A 24,667-nucleotide genomic window follows, 5' to 3' on the forward strand; every position below is an offset into this window, starting at 1 on the left:
ACAAAGCAACTTCCCCTTTTCTCTTTCCACACGTCCTCCATGTTGGGGGTTCTCTCCTTGGTTCGTAGCGTGTGTTCCCAGTAGCCAACAGTACACTCATCCATAAAGTAGGAAACACTACACTGTGGCGAGGGGTTTAGTAGTGCTTTCTACTTTATGGATGACTGCACTGTACTTCCCGATGCAGCATCTCTGGGCTCCCCCACTTGTGTGCGAAGTCACACCTGTAGAGTTGGTGGTTAAGACAGCCCAACACACACAGACACACACACACACACACACACACACACAACCAACCGTCTTCCGCCCCCATTTTAGTACACTTTACAGCTGGCCATGCTAACCACACCCAAACGTTTCAAGGAACTCAAAACTCAGAACTGTTGTCTTCTGAGGAAATGGTAATTAGTATACAACTGGGTACTCTTACAGCAGAACGTACATTTTTAGACACATTGTTTTACTTTAGAAACATGATGTATGTCAGTACTTGAGGTTTACAAACTTCCATTTAGTACATAAGAAAACTGAATTTAAAATCATTTTAACAAACTCTTTCAGAAAGTTCCAAAGAAAACAAATAAACACATTAACATGAATACAGGTTGATAATACAAACAGTTAAATGCAAAGTCCTGTTTATACTGAAATACTGAAAACTGAATTGTTCCAGGAATGGAAGGTTGTTTACAGGTAGTCTACTGCACTGTTACTTCTTCTTTCCATGCCATGTTAGCTTGGACAGGACAGCCATCTTGACTGGCATGAGTAAGCTGTTTTCGCCAACTCAGAAGTTTAATAAATATATATATTTAGCGGTTAATCTTTATACAATTTTTTTTTTTTAATAGGCATCTTAGTTTTCATGTTTAATTTTGATATATTGTGATAAAAGGCTCCAAGCATTTTGTACTTTGCATTGCCAATTTAAGAGGAAGTGGCTAGCTTTTTTGTTTTACGTAAATTAACACTTGTCAAAAATATTATATAGTGAGTATGACAGAATCAATTGAATTTCTGTCCAATTAGAATCATCTGTTTGATTATGAAAGAACAAAAAATAATTGAGTATAACTGATTTATGCATAGAGTACCAAAATAGAAACACTGCTGCAGACTAAACTGCATTTAGTATGAATACATAAGTAACCAGCATAAAATATCAAATTCATATTTTATATTGACTTTAAAGTGAATAATTTGTGCATGTCCATGCATTTTAAAACTCACATACATTTGTGCCGCGTTAGCCGTTATTTTATTACGGTCCAATCCGACATGTCTTGCCAGTTGTGTAATTACTTTCGCACCCATGCTATCAAAACCTCTACAAGCGAAGCCCACTTCTACTCTTTCTGATCCTCGACCCCCACCCCCCTCCCGCTACCCCCACCACCCCATCAACATGTTCCTGTCCAGCGACTCTTACCAGAAGCTTCGGTGTCTTCTCGTTTCATCGGCCCAAGTAGAAATGGACCAGGGAGAGGAGAGGAGCCCCTTTTAACCTTCTCCTGGCCACGTGGTGAAAACCGCACAGGAAGAGGTTTAACAGTCACTGCCTGCCTGTCTCTTGTCTCATTCCTTCTTTTGCGTTTTCCCCTCCTCCTCCTCCTCCTCCTCCCCCCCCATCTTCTACTGTGCAACATGCACCCATATTCCTCTGGGCCCGCTGGAGGTCTACCGGCACCCTACTTTTATTTTACAGATGGCCGTGGGTGACCTTTGGGAGAGTTCAGTGGGACTGGTGGACGTACCTTATGTAACGGGCCTTATCTACCTGATCTTCAGAGTCCTTCAAGTCAAGAATGCCAGTTTTATTTTGTTCAAGACCCGTCTGAAGTCTTGCAAAGAGCATCAGTTTAGAATAATATTCCATTGCGTTTTGAACTTCACTTGGGTTTACTGCACATTATGCATCCATTATTTGAAGTGGCTTATTTATCGTTTCGTTTCAATTGTGCACATTGAGTTTGTTTGGTTGTTTGTTTGTTTTTTGGTCCTAGTCCATGTTTGTCAGATTCAAGTGTACATCCACTGTTATATTGGCATAATATTGAGTTATATATTGAGGTAGAGAGGAGAGGTCACACTGAAACCTGCTTTCCTTTAACAATTATTGCACTCAGTTCTGTCTTTATGTTTTTTTATACTTATCTATATTCTCTCTCTCTCCACAGCCTGCCTCAGCCATTGTTCTTAGATGATATATGGTTGGTTCTCTGTTCTCGGTAGATACTGTTTCACTTTGCCCAGCCATTGCTTCACAGTTGCAACATGGAGGGGAAATGTTGAAGTTAGTCTCTGAAATGGTCTTCAGTGGGAAGTGATCAGTGATCAGCCCATGGAGATTGTGTGTGTGTGTGTGGGGGGGGGGGAATTTGGACTATGATTTCATATTTCATTTAGAATGAGTGACCATGAGGCATGGAAGAGGAGCAGCACCATTAAATGACAAAAATAATTTTTTTGTATATGCATATTTCATATGCAGCTGCATGTAACTACATAATTAATTCTGCATAAAGCAGAAAAAACTCTACATTTCCTTCAAACTACTGTAAAGCTTGTTGCTTTCTGACAGGAAGTCTGGTGGCAGACAGGTCATTCACTGAATTATTTATAAACCTAAATTAATTTACTTATGTTAAGAAATTAAACATTTAATTTTATATATCTAAAATAGGTGTGGATGTATTGAGTATATCCTGCTTACTCTACACTACAAACTACAAGATCCTATAAGACCGTAAGGAAAGGTTCTGAGTATGATCAGATCTAGCACAGGAAGTACCTGCAGAACAACTCACTCAACTATGATACTTCCTGTGCGAGGCCCTACATCAGCTTCAAATATCACATTTCCTTATCTCGACGAGTTTTGCTGAATGCTGTATATGGCTGAAACGCGATTGAAACTACTGCGATTCTATGTACTTTCCTCCTGGTTAGTTAGCTATAGAGTCACCAATCAGAGCTTTGCTTGTGCCTGCTGCATCTCAACCGATGTTCAAATAAGTCTAGTGTCATTTTGAAAATTTCACCAAGTTTGATTTACTTGTTGGATAATATTTTTATTAGAGTTTTGCTAAGCACGCTTTCTGGCAGCCTGGATCTTAAATGTGACATGCAAGTTCGAATTTCAACCTGTAGTCGCTAGTGGGAGTAAGGTGGTGTTCCATCTGTAGTGATTCAAGTTCATAACCTCCACCCCAGCTCATCCTCTGGATGGGTTGGAGATCTCCACCACCAGAGGCCTTCCATGCTATAAAAGTGTGTTGTTTGTGCCTTTTCCACATGAGAGGCCCTGACCCTGACAGAAGCAGAGTGACAGGGGGAAGTGGGGGATGGGTGGACCACAAGCACGCCAATCAAAAAAAAAAAAAGAAAGAAAGAAAAAAAGTGCAAAGGGGAATTCACACGAAAAGCCTTTTTTTGTTCTTTGTAGCTGCTCCGGGTCTGAAAAACAAAGCAAAGGAAAAACCTGAAAATTCAAAGCCAGGTAACATCTGATCGATACATAACCGACGTCTGATCGACATGAAAGGCATGCTTTCAAGGATGGCCTATTTTTTTAAATGAAAAGGGCACCTGCCAACATAGCCTACTAGCTGTATTGGTTTTGGTGTGCTATTTGTCCAGCACTCCAGTGTTCTCAGTAGAAGACTGTAGACTCTCAGCCTCTCCTTTGACCACGGCCTCTGTGCCCTTGGTCACCACACTTCACCTCAGTTGGTTCTGCAGTTCCACACCATAAATAGGTGACGTTTAACGCAAAGAAAACAATGAATGAGAAATGAGCCTTTGTGTCTTTCCTGATAAACTTGCTCTCTCGTATTCGCTGTGTTAGCTCTCAGGTAGAGTCCACTTCATTCCTCCCCACCTGGCAACCCCTTAGTTTTATTTGAATCCAGAAAAGGCCCTACAGGTTTCAATTCCCACTCTCCTGCAAGAATACTCTCTCCTGATTTGCATGTAACCATGGAGACGCTGGCCTGTGCGAATTAGGGGTTAAAACCAGGGAGTTTTATTTTTTTGTGTGTGTGTGTTTGCGTGTGCATGTGCGGTCAAAGCAGTGTGTCTTTTTAGTTTAGAAAAAGTCAAGTGGAAAAAGGTGTGGTGAGAGAGATGAGATCTCGAGCGCTCTGTCTCATCCTGGTTGGTTTCACTATGACACACTTGCCGCTCGCTGACCTACATGCTTTTTGCCATGGGGACAGTAGTTTACCTACAAGCTGCTGCAGCCAACACCCTTCTCTGCACGAGGTTCCATGGTCTCTGTGTCAATGGGGGACCTCGTGCCATTAGTGAACCAAGAGGTTGATCGGACCTTTGTTGATTGCACATCTTTATAAACGACCCCAAAGCTTCATGGGTGGTTGGTTTAAATGTTATCAGCAAATGCAGGGCATTGGTCACTCCATGAGGCAATTTGCATACATCCATTTCTGGCTCATTCACAAAGAAGGCTACATATGTGACCGAGATGGGTGTAGGGATTCCCGTCCGAATGGTCCGTGGCCAGGACTTCCACAGAGGAGGAGAGGGACATATCTGGGGAGTTTAGCAAAAAGGGTTGGCTAGTTGACATAAGACAACGAAAGAAGGCATGCTGACAAAAAGATATCAGAGTGTGTCCCCACAGTGCCTCTGCACTGCTTGCAAAGCAAATCCAAAAATGCAAATAAAATGAGAGAAAAAATGTTGTTTGAAACACAAAATCGGGTAATAGAGACTCAAAGCATGTTTAATAGTATAAGAAGGTTTAGGCTGTCAAGTTTATTTATGGATGGCTAGAGTGTGAGGGTGTGTGTGCACATGTGTGTTGGTGGGGGAGTAAATGGACACTGCTGTGGCTGCAGTATCTGTGTGAGTGTTGGAGGATAATATCACTGCCTGGGTTGGTTAGAAGCTCAAAGTTCATTGGCCACTCTAGCCAAACTGATAGACCTTATCAGGGTGAGCAGCTACTTCCCCTCCCTCTATTTTCAGTGTTTTGCCTGCTGTCTTTCTCTCGGTTATACCTGAAATATAGACCGTTGGCCAGGTGAAGACTTGTTGACCTACAAATTGCTGTGCATACAAATTGACCATTGTCAGTTTCTCATCTCTGTGAAAAGTGTGGGTGTCTGTTTGTTTGTTTGTGAGTGGGGGGGAGGGGTAGCTTTTGTGCATATGCTGTGTCTGTAAATGTGTCAAAGGCAGGACAATGTGGTCTTTGAGTGTTTGTTGCCTTTTGAAATTAATCTCCCCTTTCAACTAGTCTCAGCACAGACGTTTCCAAATAAGGGCAAAAGAGTCTGAGGTGTCTGCCAATGGCAGCGCGTCTTACAGGCATGTGTCCTCTGGTTGCTCGGTGACAAACGAGAAGTGACGGACTTCTCAGGAGGAGGTGACTACTAACTGAGAAACCAGAGAAGACAGAACTGAGGCCAGTACTAATACTGGAATATTATTGGTCTGATTGGAATAAGAAAAACTTGTTTCCCTTTCCACCACATGAAATGCCAAACAAGAGAATACCCTGTGACTAACAAGTGTGCTGAAATAGCTTGATTTATGTGATCACTAAGAAAGATAACTTGTTTGAATGACCTATTCATTTTTCAAGGAAAAAGATGTGGGTTTTGAGTAGTGGTGACTCAAAGCGACAGTTGTGTCATCAGCACGCTCCATGGTTGAAATGGCACTGACACTACTGAGCACGCTCCATGGTTGAAATGGCACTGACACTACTGAGCACGCTCCATGGTTGAAATGGCACTGACACTACTGAGCACGCTCCATGGTTGAAATGGCACTGACACTACTGAGCACGCTCCATGGTTGAAATGGTACTGACACCATCAGCATTCTGCACCTGCATCTTCAAGTCTTCTCATTAAATCTGCTTTTGTTTGGCAGTAATAAGACACTGCACCTCTGTCATCCATTTTTGTTATAAAATTGAGCAAGCAGAGTGCTAATCATAGCTATCCATAGTACATTAAGTTATAGCCTTAAAGTAAAGCACAAAAAGCAGATCACACAAAGTATCAAACCCAAACGAATATGAAAAAACAGAACACCATTAAGTGGTTATGAAGAGGCCTGACTCATATCTGACAGAAGAGTTAGAGTGACACATTAGGAGAATGTGCTTCATGCTAACTGTGAAATAAAGCTCAATGGCTAAAATTGAAACAGGAAGTTAACATGGGATCTGAGCACGAGCTCTGCACATTTGGTTATCAATGATGTGTAAAGTCTTGTTATTGAAGAAAATATATATCTATGCATATGTTATGCTTGAGTTGAACTTCTTTTACCAACAACAGGTGATGGTTCCTGTTGCAGAGATGAGACTGTTGGCCAAGCCTGATCCATTATCTGATATCTCACCTACATAAGTTAGCTTAAGACTATCAAAACGTATGCCTCGGTTCATGTTAAATAAAATAATAATTTTATAATCATATAATGAAATCTGTTCCTTATTGTATGCCAAGTGTGCCTAACTAGTATATGTAGATACACTTTTCGAATATTGTCTTTTTGTTTGGAACCCCAGCTTGCGTATTTCAGACATGAAGCCTGTGCGCGATCGTGCATGACTGAAATGGCTCCCTATTCAAAATGTCTCTGCGCCTTATTTGTAGAGTTGTGAGAGCTGCTGCGTAGGCGTGCGGCTGCGTTCTGCATGCAGCACCACGGCCCGGGCTGCAGAGCGGAGACGCTTTGAAGTGCACGCCGAGCTTTTGCACGCCGAGCCTCTGTTATGTATTTGTGGTTAAAACCCGAAAGAACTAGAATGGCGAAGGCAGGGTTCACCCGCCTTCCCGCCAAAACGCAACAGGGCTCGGGAGTGCGGCCTTGTGTGACATTGGTGCTAGGTTTGTTCTTTTTGTTACTAGCAGTTGTTCCTCAAATGGGACGAGTTGCTCGGACGTGTAGACTCTGACGACTACAGTTCCAGAGGACTTCGCCCAGTGGTATAGCTGTGTGGACTTAAAAAGGCCTGAAAAGGAAATTGATATGACTTGAGAAAGTTTAACCTTGCGGTGCTGAATTAAACGTATTGTCCAAAAAAGTTCACTTAGAAAGGACCTCAAGCAATTTCTGAGTGCACTGGCCAGAACCACTGGCCAAAGTGGATCTGTGTTGAGTCAACATATTTTCGTCATGTGCACACCATGAAGTCATATTCAGATCAACGTTCACTGTGTGAAAGGCAGTGGCCTTATTTTACACAAGATTCGTGTCCCCTAAAACTTAAAAACTTTTCAACAACCAAATACCAACCCCAAATCTGCTTAATAAGTATCCATGTTGTGATGAAATCAGTCCACCCACCCCATGGAGGTGGGCCACTGTAAGGACTCTCCATGAACTATAGCTCTCATGCCATCACTCTCTTGCACCCAGGCTTGGTAACTGCTTTCGGTGTCCTCGTTATCTATGTTTGAGTATTATTGACTTTCTCATCATCTTTCCCGTTGTTGGCAAAATAGTTTTACCATAAAAATAATTTTTAAAAAACTGAACAAGAAAGGTCATTTTAGATCAGGGTAAGATGGGAACATTTAATTAATGTAAGTTAAGAGTTTCTAATTCTTTCCACATTAAGATGCAAGTGCTGTTTCTGGGTCAGTCTGGCTTTATTGTTCTTATGGATTAAGATTTGTGTAATTTGGCACAGAACTGAACCCAAATCTGTTACCTTGCTACTCATTCCTTCATTCTGCCCCCCAAAAAGTGGTGTGTCTCCTAACCATTTCCATTATGAAATGATGGACGCTCTTCTCCAGAGCATTGTTAATATTTGAGTATGACAGTACATGTGCTACCTGAGATTCAAACTCATGACTGTGAAGTTTTACTTTTGACCTTGAAGCTTTACTTTTGGCATGTTAGAATTGTTTTACCTTCCAACCCAGTGGTCGACGACTGTGTTCCTAGAGCTCTACCTTCTGGCAAAGTTTCCCTCCAACCCTCATTTAACTCATCTGGTGCTTCCTATCAGTTCCTTCGCAAAGCACCTTTTGGTGGGGTCATGCGTTGGACACAAGTGGAAGTTGACCTCTCCAGGGAGGTGGAGCTTCAGGAACAGGGCTGCTGGCCACTGCCGTGACACCGATACATGCACAATATCCTGCAGGCGTGCCATGCCTGGTGAACTCATGGCAGCTCAATACCCACAGCCGTTCCACTATCGTATCAGTGCGGTACTGATAATAGTCTGCCACCCAAAGAATATACAATCTGCTCTCTTCCTGTGGTCAGAAAATGATGAATGAGGTAGAGCGTGGCTGTCAACAGATGGGCCACAGTGCATAACTTTACACGTAAGTTTTATTAATATGCACCTGTAAAACTGAATGTTTCTAATGTTGCCGCATTGCATGAGGACTTCAGACCAAATACTGATCGTCTCAGTCTCTGCATGTGATTCACGCTTACAGGATGGGAAGGAAAAGTCCCCAACACCGAAGTTCTGAAATCAAGACTGTATAATCTCTGAACTAGTACTAAAGTTAAAAAATAAAGTTTATTGGACTGATTTCATGTCTAATTGTAGAATAAATCATAGAAGTACAGCATTTTTTTGCAACTCCCAATACTGCATGACAGTAGAGTAAAATAAAGTTGAATAGTCCTAAAATACAGAGTGATAAATTAACCACACAGAGCATTATAGGTCTATACAAATGAAAACAGTGGGCAGCAGTGTATTTGAAGCGTCTGTGGACAGTCCTAACCCAGAGCTGATATTATGGCTCAGGCATAGTGGATGCTGGTCACAAATCACATTTGCCCTCAGTAGAACAGTAGAACAGAAACAGACCAAATTGCTAATTTAGTGCAAAAGCTCTGACAGTCATACTGCAACTTCCTCAGAGCCAGCGATGCACCTTGTTCCCTTCCTACATACCAAGCGCCATCTACTGGTCTGGTGCTATTTCCTTGCAACTATTATGCATGTGCACTTACTTGTGAGCAATATTATATACTATTTTACACTATGTGACAAAAGATAATATGGTTTTGGTGGTTGGGTTGCTAGAGTTTTATCAATCAGGCTAGTGTTGATTTCAGGTGTTAGTGCCAGCTCTGTTAAGAGCGGTCTACCATGCAGAAATAGAGTTCCAAAATAATGAGATGCAAGGATGGTTTGCTTTTGTTGTTTTGGTGTTTGATGCATAGGTGTAGTTATTGCCACCCCCAAATAATTCCTGTGTACACTACTCATATGATGTGTTAGGTTAGGTGGTGTGAAGTGTCCCCCTCACACTACTTATATTATGTGTTATGTGTATGGCATGAGCAGTATCCTCTCCCAAGGTTGTAATGAAACCCACGCCACTGGTTTGATGCATTTCTTAGTTGTGAAAGTTAAACTGAAAAATTTAATAATTCATAGAGGTCATTTGAATTCTGATTCATGATCTTGTATTTAACTCACTTTTCTGGTCTCAGTCTTGACTCACTCCTGACAGTCTTGGCCATCTAAGACTGTTATGATCTTGATCCTGCCTTGGATTTGAGTCAGTTTGTCTCATAAAAGTTGGTCCTGAACACTTTTCTAATAAAGTGGTTGCAAGTGTAAGCAGACCAGGTCCAGCTTGTCTTGAGTCTAAAGAGCGGACTGTGTGAGAGCCAGGAATCATTAGTGCCCAGAACAGCACAAATGACCTTGAGTCAACCTTGTTTGATTGGCTAGGTCATTCAGTTTTTGGACCAGTCACAAGCCTAGCCCAAGCCCAGTGTTGCCCAGCCCTAGATATGGAGGATGCTGTTTTGCTGGGAACGTGGTAAACACGGATGGGCAGTGAAGGGATATTCAAAGTGAAGGATGGAACTGCTCACCTATGCTGCAAAGTGCTTTCAATGGGCACTCCCACCCAGGAGTGTTATTTAGTGTAACTGCTCCAGGCTAGCCCAGAACACATTTCCTCGGAGTTAAAGACGCCGGATGTTTGTAGGAAACGGAAGGAAACGAACACTTTTGAAAATCAACTGTTCAAGGCTCTGCTCACTTTACTGTGCTTATGCAATGCCCGAAAATAGCCACTTCTCCCTTAAGTCATCATTTCATCCAGTGTGAGGTAGGCGTGACAGAGGGCCTTTCCCAAGTGGTTGTCCCAAACCCTCAGGATCTCTACATTGAACAGTTACTTCTTTAAGTGCTCATATATGTCAATCACAAACAGGGCTGATGCTTGTGGTGATTTCCCTTTCTGAAATGTGACAGATGTGTATATGAGGAGAGGTGAGCAAAAATGGAGAAAAGCCCACTCTCCCCAGTGGGCACACACACAATTTTCTTTATTACCATTTAATTTGCAGGTTCGAAGGATGCATGCTGCATCTTCTGTGTACCTACACTGGTCTTGAAGTGAACATTCATGAAAGAACAAAACAGGTTATGATTTTGAAATGAAACTGGCATGTGGCATTCTGGGTTCAACCATGTCTTAATACTCTTGCAAGGTAATAATGGTATGACAACTTCCTCTAACTCAACAATCTTCATTTGCACTTGAAACTAAAGGAAATCCTCAAAATTATGTTTGTGTCACCAGGATATTTGTAATACTTCCACTTTTTATTCCTATTGAGAAAATATTTCTACAAAAGGTCACTACGGTCATTGTTCACTTTGTATTTACTGAAAATGGTGCAACACCTGAAGAATAGTCAACCATGTTAATTTGAAGTTCACACAACTTGCTTGTGAACTGAAGATATTAGGCATTGTAAGTTACGTTTTTATTGAAAATGACAGTCATCACTCTAGATCTATAGCTCCCTCTCCTGGCAGAGAATAACTGGTATGTGTCAGGTTCAATAACATCTCTGAGCAATATTTCTTTTTAACATTTTATTCAGTCTGAATTGGACAACATTCTCTGTCATCACCCCTCCACAGCCCAAGCACAAACAAACAATCAACCCTTGCGAAAGACCAAAAACACGAAGGAATCAAAAACAATTGTCTAGTCTCCAGTCTCCAGAGGCTACCATGTTTTCAGTGTATCCCAGCACACATCCACCAAGCAATCAGGAAACTGAATACTTGGTACATGTGTGCGGGGTTAGAGTAAAAATGTTGCCTGTCTGAAAGCCCATGAGGACTGGGCTGGAAATCACTGCTGTAAGACATTAATCAAGACCCAATCTTCTTCAAACAAAAATGTTACAGCATTACAGCCGCAGTATGTACAACAAAGTTTACTCTAAACCAGGACCTTCAGCTAGACCTTTTCTATTCTCTCTCGTATCTGAGCCAAGTAATCCTGGGCTGAACAGCACCACCTGGCTCAGATCAATATGGAAACAGAATATAATAAAAATGGACTAGCTGGGTCACACAAATAGCAATATCCACAGCTGAACGCTACGCAACTGCAGCTGAGGACCGTAGTGGGGACATGGCGCCCAGATACTGCCGTATAAGCGTTTTTATGTCTTGACTGCTGTGTCTCTGGACCTGTAGATGACGCCTCTGCTCTTCAGTTCCCGCACCACTCCTAACACAAATGTGAAAAGATTGTGATTTACAGATTAAAATTAAGTGAAACATAGATGTCAATAAACTGACTTTGCCAACTTGTATCCTTAAGTACTATTCAATAGATGTAATGATCCATTTCCCCCCCCCCCCCCCCACATATGTATGTTTCTTACTTAAGTGCATGTATTTGCATGTTGTAGCTTTTATTTATTTCTCACTTAAGTGCTTGAAATGCATACTGTGTGAAGATAGCATTTCTCTGAAATTACCTGGAGGTAATCGTCCAGTTACCGTTACAGCATAAACACCTGGCTTGAAGTTTCCTAAGGAACAGCATGCAGTACATTTACAAATATAGCCCTTAGGATTACTTAGCAGTTGTTACACACACACACACACACACACACACACACACACACACACACACACACGAGAGATTCTGTTGTGACATGTCAGAGATGTTCTTACCTATTCTTTGCCATTTTGCCACCCAACTGTCCTCAGGACTCATCATTGCAATGACACTATAAGGAAAGTGCACGTACACATACTGACTACAACATGCTGAACTTTCACAGTGAAATGAAAAATGAAAGGACACTTCATACCCGTCAAAGGATGAACTGGTGCACTCGTAAACCATCTCCCTATTACCCTTCATTTGTAGGTATGCTTCACAATTGTCACAACCATCGTATTCGAACTGGTCAATGGTCTGCGAGGGAGAGAAGGCCACACTTTGGCGTAACTGTCTTGTATGCATTACTCGTGTACAGTAAATTTTCGTGGTATAAAACACTCATCCGAAACTCCTAATTTTTTTTAAATCTTAAAATTCACTAAATAATTCTGCACTGATTGATGCAGTTACACATGAAGTATCTTCCACAACTCTCGTAAGAAACTGTAAAGGTATATCGCTAGCTATGTTACCAAATGACAAAAGATTGGTAAGCTATTTTAGTTATCTTAGACAGGAAGTGAGACATGATGCATGTCGTGCAAAACCAGTCTCTTTTAACAGGAATCAGACATTCCCTAGCCCTTGATAGAAGGAAAAGAGACGCTAGTTAGCCATGCTGGCTAGTTCATGGTGTTTAGGCAACAGTAAGATAAATCTTAAGTATCATTACCTTGACAAGAGAACATAGCAGGCAAGCCCGCAAATGACGAAGGTCCTTTGGCACAGTCTCTAAGGACATTATAAGAACTTTGGCAAAATATAGCTATCCGAATATATTGTGTTCTATTTCAAATTAGATTTTGTTTTAGGAACGCTAGCTAGCGAAAAGAAGTCCGCTGTTTGTAGTACAGGCTGCTTTTCCGGCGGTTTTAAATGACGTAATAGATGCGCGCCAGCCGTTCACCTGCTGCTCTTTTTCTGGCGTTCCAGTGTGTCCTGAGGGATTGTGCGTTTGGGATAAATATTTAAGGATTATTCGGTTTCTGTGTTTCACGCTTTAATTTACTTTCATTTAAATTTCTCACCTTTTTTTTGGTAGAAAAGTAGCTTCATGATATAAAACAAGAAAACTGGATTCCGTAAATAGGAAATTAGCACTTGAAGGCCCTATCTGAGAGACGTTGGTTAAATTGTTCCTGCTTTTGTAGTTCACAATCATATATGCATATAAAAACAACTTTCCATCACAATAAACGTAAAAAGAAATGAGATAACTTAAGAGTAATAATTGGTGGCAATCCTTTCCTTTTTTAACCTTTGATTATATTTTACGTATAAAGTGTTGCCACCTAAAGAAAATAAAAAGATATTCAATGTTTTATTTTATTTAAGATGATTTATGCTTAACATTCGTTATCCTATTCGTGTTCTGATGCTGCTTATGTAAAGCTTATATATTAAAAGGCCACTAGAGGGCGACATGCACTGCAAAAGCCCATCAAATCCTCGCGCGGCTAAGTAGCTGAGAATTTAAATTATGTGAGAACGCGCATAACGGTGCGGGAACGTTAACAACGGTTCCGAGAAGTGATCAGTTCACTTCAAAAACAGGTAGCAAGTGTAACCACATATTACACAAAAAAGAACAAGTTTCCTGGATTGTGAGTTTTTAGCTACGAAAATAACTGGTTGCGCTTTCATTTTGATGAACGTGAAATGCCGTTTCTGGATAAGGCTGAACGTAGCTAGTTCGCTTAATTAATGCTAGCCAGCTAGTTCGCAGGCTAGCCAAGATAATTGGTTTGAGAATTCCGGATGAACAGCTACCGTTAGCAAGTTTCAGCTAAACTGCGCTTTTGTTTTTAATCCCACTTAGCCACGTTACGGAACAACATTTTCACTTGTCATGGAAATTGACGAGGCGCTTCTCACGCTCCCGATCAACCCTAACAACTTCCCCGCGAAGCTTTGGCGCTTAGTGAACGATCCTCTAAACCGTTCGATCCGGTGGGACTCCTACGGCGATGGCATCATCATCGATCAGCACATGTTTGAAGCAGACCTGTTAACCCCAACCAATAAACAGCTGGGAGAATCGCCAGATTTATTCAAAACCACAAATTTTACCAGCTTCATTCGGCAACTGAACTTGTATGGATTTAGAAAAATGATGCAGGTGGCGGCTAACATGGACAAGCAAAGCGACGACGATCCTGTCACGGATGGCGTTCAGCACCGTTTCCACAATCCGAACTTTAAACAAGGCCGCCCGGAACTCCTGGTCAACTTAAAAAGACTAACGAGCAGCAACAAGGCCAAACTCGAAGCTGGCCTAGAAGTGAACTGTCGGCCGCAGAACCGCTTTCGTCGCTTCCTGTTGAACTCTCCCGAAGAAAACTCGGCAGCTGACATCAAAGGTCAGTCGTGTAAAAAAAAAAATAATAATAAAAAAAAAAAAAATAAAACAAACACACCTGGACGTAGTTATTAGTGTAAGAGCCTTGTCTTTATTGCATTTATCTGCATCTCTAGGCTCAGTGGCCGTGGGACAAGCGCTTCGGGGATGCCCACGGGAGAGCGCCTCTCCTTACCAGTATCACTCAGACGCTTCTCAGCCACTGAAGGAGTATGACCCTACACCGTCCACTGCGTGGATAACGACCCCCGGCGAGGATTCTTCACCCACAGCCTTCTACACGGACAGAGGCATCCCTGTGTCCGTGATCCGACGGTTTCCGACCGACTCGTCGTACACGTTTCAGTCCAGCCCCGGCAATGGACTTCCGCAGCATGGTTCCCAAAACGTGTCAGCTGGCGGGCAGAAATTTACTCACACCTTCTTACCTCATTCACAATATCAAACGGGATTCTATGCGCCAGGTGAGATGTATACATTTTTTTTCTCTCCCTCTAATGAATGTGTAAGTATGAATGTAACTCAGTTTGTTTGGCTTTTTGCAGTGTGTCATGGCTGCACCCCTGCTTCTTTGGATTCAAACGTGGCACGTTCCCATCATCCAGCTGCATCTTACTACCATTATGGCTATTACCCTGTAAGAAATGGTTTTAGTTGATTTAACACCTACTGATAAGAACAACTGTGTGTCTTTGCATTGTTTCATGTAATCACTGCTTTAAGTTTGGCGGGTTTTTTTTGTTTTTTTTATCCAGAATATCTGCCTACATGTGATATGCATGGCAGTAGCAAGAAAATCAATAGAAAACATTTCAAATCAAGCAAAAATATTGAGAATGATTGATTGATTTATAGTCATGTGTAACTTCACAATTTCCAATACTCATTCACCAGACCTACTCAGTTGGCTGCCTTCACCCCAGTGGCCCAAATCCAGACCTGCAAGCAGGTGACCGCATTGAACCAAAGAAGAGTGATGTGAACCTGGACACAGTGTTCAAGATTGTGGATGAGCTTCAGGGTTCACCCAAGGTCCACTTTGCCAAAGTCGCCACCCCGGAGAAGCACCTGAGCGGCCCGACGACAGAGAGCCGTCCTCCTGCGTCTTCCCTCTACAACCCTGCTGGCTCGGCCTTCAAGCCCGTGTCCAGCCTGGCTTCGAGCCCGCATGGCTTCCCACATCCCTCGAGTGCCAGGCCCAGTTCCATTGACCCCCAGTTCAGCCCCATACCCATGGAAGGCACCTTCATTGCTGTACAAGGGCAGGTGCCCTCGGGCATCACCATCGCAGTGAGATCTAGAGGCTCGGAGCAAAGACCCGGTCAGGTGAAGGCAGTACCTGTGAAACCTTACGAGAAGGTTGGTAATAGTCTTGATCCCTGACCCACACTAAGGAGCTAAAGAGGGAACGGTTCATGCAGGAAGCGCAAGTACAGAACACACCTGTTAGAGTGAAACAGCGCAGGGCCGTTAATGAGGGGACCGTTTGGAATTGGTGTGCGCTGAGTGCTTTCTGAGTCTGAGCTGGTGTTGTCCTCTTACGCAGGCTGCAGCTGCTGCTCTGGCTGATCTCTGAGGAGCAAGCAAGCGGGGTGAGCCTCAGACGGGTCACCTGGGAAGATGACCTGAGTGGGAAATTGGCACCGTTGTCTGTGCATGCGTAAAAGATATCGCACCCGATTTCCAGTGAAGTAGTCACAAAGGGCACAGGTGTAAATTTCTCGATATTTTTTGAGTAAAATATTTAATGTAATACACCTGAATACACAATACAGCTGTTGTAATACATTTTTCATAAGAATTCTGCTCTGCATAGTTTAAACAAAAGGGTAGATTTGATTTTAGTGACATTTAAAATGAGCATTGTATAAAGTAAGCATATGAGTATATATATTTGATTTTCAGCTCCATTATTTTTAGATATTGAGGGTCTTAAGACTTATTAGAATGTTATACCTGTGACTAAACTGATGTTTTGAGTTCAAAAAAACTCAGTAATGTTTTATTGCAGGCTGTTTGTGACTTTAACCTAATTTTAATGTAACTAATGTGTATTCATTAAAACACTTTTTAAGAAGACTATCGAGGGAAGAAGCATCAGATTTTAATGACATGAACAGAGTTTTGATTTGAGATGGATATACATTTGAACCGATACCGTACAATTATAAAGTGATCCGCTGAGGCCTTTGAATGAGTTAATGAAACGATAGCTTTCATGTAGTTTCGTGGGGTTCGCCCTAGAGTTAGGCCAGAACCCTTAAAAGTATTGTATCAACCTTTTAATATAAAGAAGTTGGGTAATAATATTAACAATAATAATATTATCCATACACACTACAGTGTATCACGAATGTTCAGATACTATCCGCTAGAGGGCGCCGTGTGCCGGTCCGTGTTGATTAGTATGGCGGAGCGTCTCTGCTCCACCCTCGGTGGCAGGCAGGCAGCAGGTAGACGCTCGATGCGCTCCCCAGGGAGGGAGATTCGGGCAGGCTTCTAGGACCTCTGCGCCAGCGCCGTGCGCTTTGCTGGCTCTTTAACTTCTTCAGAAGCCCTTAAGATGCCAGGCGGCCTTCTCCACACAGTTATACATTTGTTTTAACGGCGAACAACCTTTCTGCTGTTTGTTTACGAAGACACACACTTTTTCGTTGTGCGACTATCGGAAGGATTCCGGATCTTCGGATTGTGTACAGACTCCCGTTTGGAATACGGGAATTGCGTTCGGAGCGTGCTCGAGCAGCGAACAGGTTCCAGATGATGGTCAACAAGATCGCGAAGTACGGATTGGTCGGCTGCAGAAAGTGCACGTGATTGGGACTCGGGATTAACCTCCCTTTACAACTTCAAAGAAAACTAAATATCAACTCCAGCAATGCATCTGTTAATCTGTTAAAAGTGAACACGGTTTGTGCAGATCTGCAGTTGTACTTTCGCGCTGGTCGACCGCCTTGGAGGCGCAACACAGCTCATGAGGGAAGCGTGTGGCTGCGACTCTAACGTACTTCATCACGGCGCTGCGTTCAAAGGAAAGGGAGACTAACGTTGGCGATTTAGTTTGGTGTTGAGGGAACTCAACACCTTGAGCTTCACCTTCTGTGTTCGGCGGGATTATGTTGCCGTACTTGGATAAAATTCCGTTTGGAGAAATCTTCCTCGCCAACCTGTTGAAATCGCGATTTAAAAAAAAAACCCATTGGGATACGTGCACGTTTTTGGTGTCGGGAATGTAAAGCTACATCATGGATTTTTAATGTGGATGCGGATTCGTTATTTCAAGTTGAAACGTAGGAGGTCGTGATTAGGACGTGACAACATATAGAGCAGGAGGGAGAGAGAGATGAAACTTTTGCTGATTTAAATCTGCCACCTGAATGTCAGACACTGCCGTTCTGGAACTGACCAAGAAATGAAGCGGAACTTGGCTGATCAAAGTGGTCCATGTCGGTCGGCTCTTTTCAAGCCGAAGCAGCGTGGCTTTGCCGCCAGCGAGCGTAAATGTCTTTGAAGGCTTGAATCAATGCACACATTAAGAGTTGCCAGTAATCGCGTTTATAGTCTCTGCTTCACGTACTTTGTGTTTGGCCTCTCTTGTAAGTGATGCAGGCTAGCCAGCACTCATTTGCATTTGATTACTATTAAAGCTCGCGTCGACTGCTTATTGATATCACCTTCTAAACTACGTTTCACGTTTTGTAACCAGTTTTCTTTATAATGGTTACTGCTTTTATTAAGCTCTTCAGCGAGCTGCCCTTACGTACGGAGTCATTTTAGCCCTCTTCCACAATAGACTCGTCCCGAAAGTAGCAAGAGGAAATACACCACCGGCGTCTGGGGCTCGCCCGCAGCACCACCCGGAGGCTACTACCGAGTCGTCTGCCCGTGATTCCGACCGGCCGGCGTGGGGCGGGCGACTTGGCGCATTATGCGTGGCCGCGGCACGCCGCTGCAGCCGAGGCAATGACCCTCCGCGCCGCGCGGCACCTGGCCGGCCCCTGGCCGTGGCTGCTGCTGGCTGCCCTGCAGGCCCTGGGCCAGGCCGGCCTGGAGCTGGCCGCCGCCGTGGAGTCGGAGCGCTCGGCGCCCCGCGCCGTCATCAAGGTGACTCTGCTGAAGCAGGAGCCCACCGGCAAGCCCATCACCCTGGAGGGGGTGTTCGCCGGCAGCAGCGCCGGCTACGCCGAAGGGAAGCTCATGCAGGTAGGCGGGGAAATGGCTATCGGTGAATAACGATGGGATGCAACATGAGGCCAGACTCAAATTTGTCGGTTGCACTTTGATGGGGGTGGGTGTTTCTGCGGCGTGTGGCTTTGACAAGCCCGATTATGCGTTAGGTGTTTCCTTCCAAAATGATGGACTTTTAAACTGTTCACCTCTGGATTGTGGTATGTAAGAAATGGCTTCATGCTTACACAGTGTCAGTCTGACATGCTTTCACAGATCTCCTATAGAGACAGGGACATGCAGTAATGGCAGACACTCGCAGGCTTTGGCCTGTTGACATGTCACGCTGAAGCATCACTCAGAGCGCCTTTCTCTGTGTCTCTGATACCAGCCAGCTTGTCTGAACAAGATAACTCCCTAAAGCACGTTCACTGTTCCTCACATTGACACCGACAAATCCTCGTGAGCAGGTAAACGGGGTCCCTAACCCCACACCGCAGTTACCCCGCTGCCTCTCCACTTAAACGGGGCCAGAAGTGCCCGAGTCTTTCCGACAAAGGGTAGATGATGGCATCGTTTTTATTCCAGCGGAGATCTTTCCGTAGCCCGGCGGAAAGGCACGCGTGTTGCCGAGGCCCCGGGCAGGTGCTGTGGAGGTATAAGCTATTAGGCCTGTGTTTGAAGGCCAGGCTTTGCCAGATCTTCTTGTTTTTTGCAGCCGACACGCGGGGCCGAGTAGTGTCCGTCCATATCGAGCCCTGGGTTTAAGGCCATAACTTTATGAAGTGAACTGAAAGCTGTCCCCCACCCCCACCCCCACCCCTCAGGAAAGCAGCATGGTTCTATAGGCAGGTTAAACCTGACTGCAAAACCACATTAATATACTAGTAGAAATAAAAGGATTAACAGCTAGTGGTCATTGGAAGACCGTGTGTGCACGTGATCTTGGGCTATGCGTGCATGTGTGTACACAGACGGTGCATGGGAAAAATGACATTCTGTTCTCTTCACTTGCCAGATGCAGTATTTTGAGTAGCAAAACCGACTCTGTAGTGGGTTGTAATTGACAAGGAATTACACAACGTTTACATGTGACCAACCCAGTGCTTATGCATAGGTAAAAAAGATGTGTATGTATGTGTGTGTGTGTGAGAGAGAGAGAGAGAATAACCCACTCTTGAGTAAGGTGCTCTCTCACCACACAAAGAGTGTGTTGTATTATGCTCTTTGTTTCCGTGCCGACCTGTCGTGACAGGTCTACACTGCAGGGGCGCGCTGTGCGCTCCGGCTTTTCGCGGCTTCCCTTTGGGAGTGGTGGTGGGGACGAGACAGGATCTGCCACTGTTGCTCTTCTACGCGGCCTCTGCCTCCTGTCCCATCCACGGGTTGCGTGGCGTCCTGGTCTTCTCCGTCTCTGCCATGCGTCAGGCGCGGACACTCTAAGGTGTGCCGTCGAGGTAGAACCCCCCCCCCCCCCCCTTCCTCCACTGGGCATTCATACCAAATACCATCGCCGGGTAGAGCAAGGCACGAAGCAGAGCTCTCTCTCTCTCTCTCTCTCTCTCTGTCCTCGTTCCCCTCCTTTTTCCCCTCTCTCTGCTTTTCTTGCTCACTTGTTCAGAGCTTTTCAGGCGTGTCTGCCTGGCTGTCCTCAGGCTACTCTGAATTCGACACGCTCATCCATGGCTGAGGATGACAGCCTGTTTTCATAACCACTAGTAATTACACATCTCGGTCCAGCTTTGATCTCCTTGAGCGCGATGTTTCTTCGGGCCACCGGCTGCCTCTCGGGGTCCCGGGTTCGACTACTCAGGCCGGCCAGCAGATCACTGAGAGGGATATTGATGGGGGGGGAGCAACATTTGGTATGATGGTGGAAACATTTAATTTGGGGAAGGGGGGCGAGTGTAGTGGCAACGGTGGCTCTTGAATGGGAGCGTGTATGGATTTGTAAACTTAGCTTGGGATATTTATCACAGGGAGGTTTTCTGCAATTGTTTGTACTGAAACATGCTGGGGTTCCATTGTGGGAATGATTCTTTCAATGGGACAGAAATGATGTGTCTCCACCAAAAGCCACTTCTTGCTCTTGTTTACTTATTTTGAAGCAGTCTATTTTACAGACTAAAATTTGTTTATTTTTTTAAGCCCCCCACCCCACCAAACTGCCTAATCCATACCCTAGTCCTTTAAGAAAGTTTGCCCAAGGCCTGGTGCGCACATTCCTGGTTCGAACAGCCATTGGCCGACGGTAACCGTAACGACCACAACAATCGTACAAAGGTGCGGCACCAACCCGTGTGGATGGTTTCAATGCAGAAGTTTGGCCTCTTCTAGCTCGGTGAGCACAAATGTTGCACCATCGCTAGAATATAACGCCTCTAAGCCCTGGGAGCCCTGCCTGGGACCACAGCGAGTCCTTCTGCACATTAAGCTAAGGTCATTTTCTAGATATCAGGAGGCCGGGGCCGTGGCGGGAGACGCGTCTGCCAAGCCATGACGCCCCACCCCTCCCCCGCGCTATCAGTGTCCCGGAACTCTTTGGTCCCGCGCCCATGCCTTTGAAAATGCAGATGCCTTGGCAGGCTGCACATCCGTGCTCTTGGCCAAGAGTGTCCGAGGGGTCAGGCGCTCAGGATGAGCGGCGGCCTGGCGAAAGCGGGGGCCGGTGCGCAGCATTCTGGTACGGCTTTGGATTTGAGGGGGAAGACAGCTGCTCCCTGAGCCTGAAGAAAGTAGCGGAGAGGGGGAGGGGGCAGTTGCCCACCGCACCTTTGAAGTTAATCCCATGATGGGCGCTCTGCCCAATTAAAAGAAGCTGAACCGTTTTAAAGGGCTCACTTTCTCGTCTGGTTTTCTTTTCAATTGTTTTGGGTTTTTTTTTCTTTGGCTCCTTTGCCATCTCCCTTTCTGCAAGGGGTCTTTGTGTGAAAGGGAGGTTACCTTTTGTAATGGCCTCACAAAGACGTCGGGTGTAATTTAGCCTTGGGTGATGAGTTGCTCATGAACAGTGAACTAGGGCCTATTCTTATCAACCAAAATGTGATGCTGACCTTTGATAAAAGTTGAGAGAACTGGTTTCAGCTCAGCTTGGCAGAAGCAGAAGAAGATTTGGGAATCGTTTTGGGAGAGCGGTGCACCACGGACCTCGACGGTCGCCCCTTTTAACGCGGCGGCAGGGTGTGTAGAGTTTGAGTTTGTTGTCTGGCTGTACTCCTCCGTCCCCTCTCGCGGGGTGGGGGGAGGGGTGTGTCAGGGAGCGGGTGGATGCGTTGGGACGCAGGCGAGATGAAAGCAACCGGAGCTGAAAAACGTGAGCCGGGATGATTAAAAACGAGGCCCTTGTTTACTTGACGCTTCCGATGGGCCTCCCCGCCCTTCGTTCAGATGAGCTTCCTGTCTGCGGCCGTCCCCCCCCTCCGGAAACTGATAACAGCATAACAGCCTCTGCGTTCCTGCCCACTGCTTAAGGCCTGTCGACAGCTGCGTTTTCTGCTCCTTCTGCTGGGCATAAGCGGTGATAATCTCACGGTCAGAAATCTTATTCCGCGTCTCATTCCGACTCTATAAGAGTCTAATTCCTGACTGACTGCTTTTCGCTGGAGGATCCACAGCTGTACATGGATCTAGCATTAGCTTTACTCTGCATTGCTCTGCAACATGAAGAGCGACTGTGAATTGGTATTCATGTCTGGTTTGCTTTTCTTCTGTCGCGTCTGCAAAGATTGCTCACGTAAGCCAGGCCATTTCCCTCCGTCCAATGGACACACACCCCCCCCCCCCCCCCCCCCGCTGTTGCTGGCGGCTTATTGGTTGCCCAGCACTTGCTAGTGAAAGCAAGGCGACCCCTTTAGCACAGCATTTCCAAACATGCACCCAGGTCGGTGGTCTTCCAGCCGTCCCCAGCGAAGCTCCGCGAGAGGCTGTTGCTCGCGTCTTCTGTCCAGCCGCTCCCCGGGCTGTGCGGAGCGTGCCGGGGACCGCCGCCCCTCACCCACCCCAGCTTCCACGCCCCGTGCGCGCACCCCAGGCGCGCGGCATGGAAAATGGAAAGTGTGTGTAAGTGCATGTGTGCGCAAACATGTGGGATGGACGGGAAAGATGGCAAAACTTTCAAGGTAGCATGTCTGCCTCTTGTTTATATCATTAGAGAGCGAGAGAGAGAGATGGGGAGGGAGGAATTCCTGTTGTATTTGTGACTGTCACTAGCAATGTTGCACAACACTCCAAGTTTTAGGATAACAGCCTCCAAGAATGTTCCAGTCAACTGTGTCTCTCAGCAATATATACACGAGTGCATATGTACACGGCAAATGTGCTCCTGTACAGATGAACTCGCACGTGTACACACACACACACACACACACACACACACAAACCTACTCCACATTGTATACACTTTGTGACAAGTATCTACACAAACCAGTGGACCTATGGACATTGTCTTACTCACAAATAAAGTGAGCATCTTGCACATACTTGGACAGTCCAAAGGTCTCACACATGCACGCACGCACACACACGCTTGTTGAAGATCAGGTTCCTTCCTGTTGGGGCTGCACTCCCGAGTGTCCCCTGCTGTGCGTGTGCTATTTGAGAGTCTGCAGTGTCCTGCTGCTGTCCCTAATGCTTCAGTATGGGAAAAGCATTACTGCCGGCGCTCTCCTTGAACCAGACCAGAGCACAGCGCTTGTATTCGGGGCGAGCGTGCGTGCGTGCGAGTCTGTGTACGTTGTATGTGTACAACAGTAACATTCCATGTTTTCCCTTCTCCTCGTCCGGGTCGCGCGCTACGCTGACCCGCCGCTCACCACGCACACCGCCGGGGTGCATCACAACTGGGTAGGGCACGAAGAGGTGGTGCCCCGCCTGGTCTGGTTGCGACAACACAGAGCCGGGGGCCTCCCACAATCGTCGGTGTCTAGCCATTAGCACGTGGCTGGCGGCGCAGCCTGCAGACACTGATGGTTCACGTAGTGTCTTCATCACCATGTGCCATGAAGCTATCTTGTTTACGATCATAATTTCTATTTTGAGCTCTCCTAATAAATTCCTTATCTGTCCTGGTGTAGTTTCTGGTTTTCACATGCTGTTTATTTAGCACATGATTTAATGTCTGAGGGTTCACCTCCACCCCCTTGTAGGTGTCACGGCAAGTATTCATAGCTGCGTCTCAAACTTTCACGGGGCTCCAAACGCTCGTGTTGTGAGGGCTGAGATCGCAACAATGCTGCCTAATCGTTCCAGGGCGTTCGAGGGAATTCATGTTCTCGCCTGGGGCAAGAAAGCGCCAGGCAGATGCGTCTGAGCGCTCGGCTCCGCATCCCGAGACGCAACCCGATGTTTCACTCGGCGAGAAAACTGTATGAGCAACGTTCAAGACTTAACAGCCATACGAGTTGAACAGGAAGATGACTACTCGACCAAACACGCCCAATGTGACACCAAGGAGCCTGATTTTAATGATCTAATGATTCCTCTAAACTTCAAAGCTCCAGACCAAAGCAATGGGCTTGTGCTTGTGGGAATGGGCTTGTGGGAATAAATTAGTCATATTTGTCAAAGTTGAGTTTTCTAACATAAGCCTGTGCTGTCAATGTCTGTGTATATGGAGTATATTTTCAAACTGTACATGTTGCAGCGAGAACATGCTTGGCACATGATCTGTAAGTTACCAGACAGCGCTGCTCACAAGGGCGTTTGCCACTGCTGAACTTGTCGGTAGAGGATGGTAAGGTTTTTGTGCAGATGAAGGATACATTTGGTTGTCTTGGCAGCGTTGCTGGTGGAAGGGTATGTTTGGGCCGGCCACGCTCTGATCTCACTGTCCTGGGCATCTGAACATCGTGGACCGAACGCTTCCACCAAAGTGTCAGGAGGAAATCTTGTTAAAAAAAGGGGAAAATAATGATATTCTGATGATGAGCTTTTTTTTTTTTTTTATCCCTTAAGGACTCCAATGGGCTTTTTTGTAAGGTCTATTTCATTTTTTACGTATTGAAACGTGTTTGATGGTACTGTCTTGGTGGTGTGAGCAAACTACAACACTTTCCCTCGCGACCTTGGTGGTTGCTACAGCAGTTAAGCATTGACCTGACTTGAAACTGTGCTGAGATGTAACGCTCCTCTGGTTCAGCTTTCCTAATCCTGGTAGACTTGGGACCAGGTCCCTGGACTCTAGAAGACTGCC

General features: G+C 45.2%; 2 protein-coding genes across 2 annotated transcripts in view; one reads left to right on the plus strand and one right to left on the minus strand.

Moving 5' to 3' along the window:
- Positions 1-10,843: 10,843 nt before the first annotated feature.
- On the minus strand, positions 10,844-12,818 carry supt4h1 (SPT4 homolog, DSIF elongation factor subunit). Its single transcript, XM_027010290.2, has 5 exons — positions 12,625-12,818; positions 12,100-12,206; positions 11,960-12,015; positions 11,761-11,814; positions 10,844-11,507 (listed from the first exon to the last, which is right to left on the minus strand). The coding sequence occupies exons 1-5, from the start codon at positions 12,691-12,693 to the stop codon at positions 11,440-11,442; spliced, it is 354 nt and encodes a 117-aa protein (XP_026866091.1). The 5' UTR covers positions 12,694-12,818; the 3' UTR covers positions 10,844-11,439.
- Positions 12,819-18,273: 5,455 nt separating this feature from the next.
- The window catches only part of LOC113577571 (E3 ubiquitin-protein ligase RNF43), a 65,419-nt gene continuing 59,025 nt past the window's right edge, over positions 18,274-24,667 (plus strand). Inside the window, exon 1 of the mRNA XM_035527277.1 lies at positions 18,274-18,513. Within this exon, the coding sequence (XP_035383170.1) occupies positions 18,274-18,513 (240 nt within the window). The remainder of the gene's footprint in view (positions 18,514-24,667) is intronic.

Source organism: Electrophorus electricus, chromosome 6 (assembly GCF_013358815.1).
Source record: "Electrophorus electricus isolate fEleEle1 chromosome 6, fEleEle1.pri, whole genome shotgun sequence".
Taxonomy (NCBI): Eukaryota; Metazoa; Chordata; class Actinopteri; order Gymnotiformes; family Gymnotidae; genus Electrophorus; species Electrophorus electricus.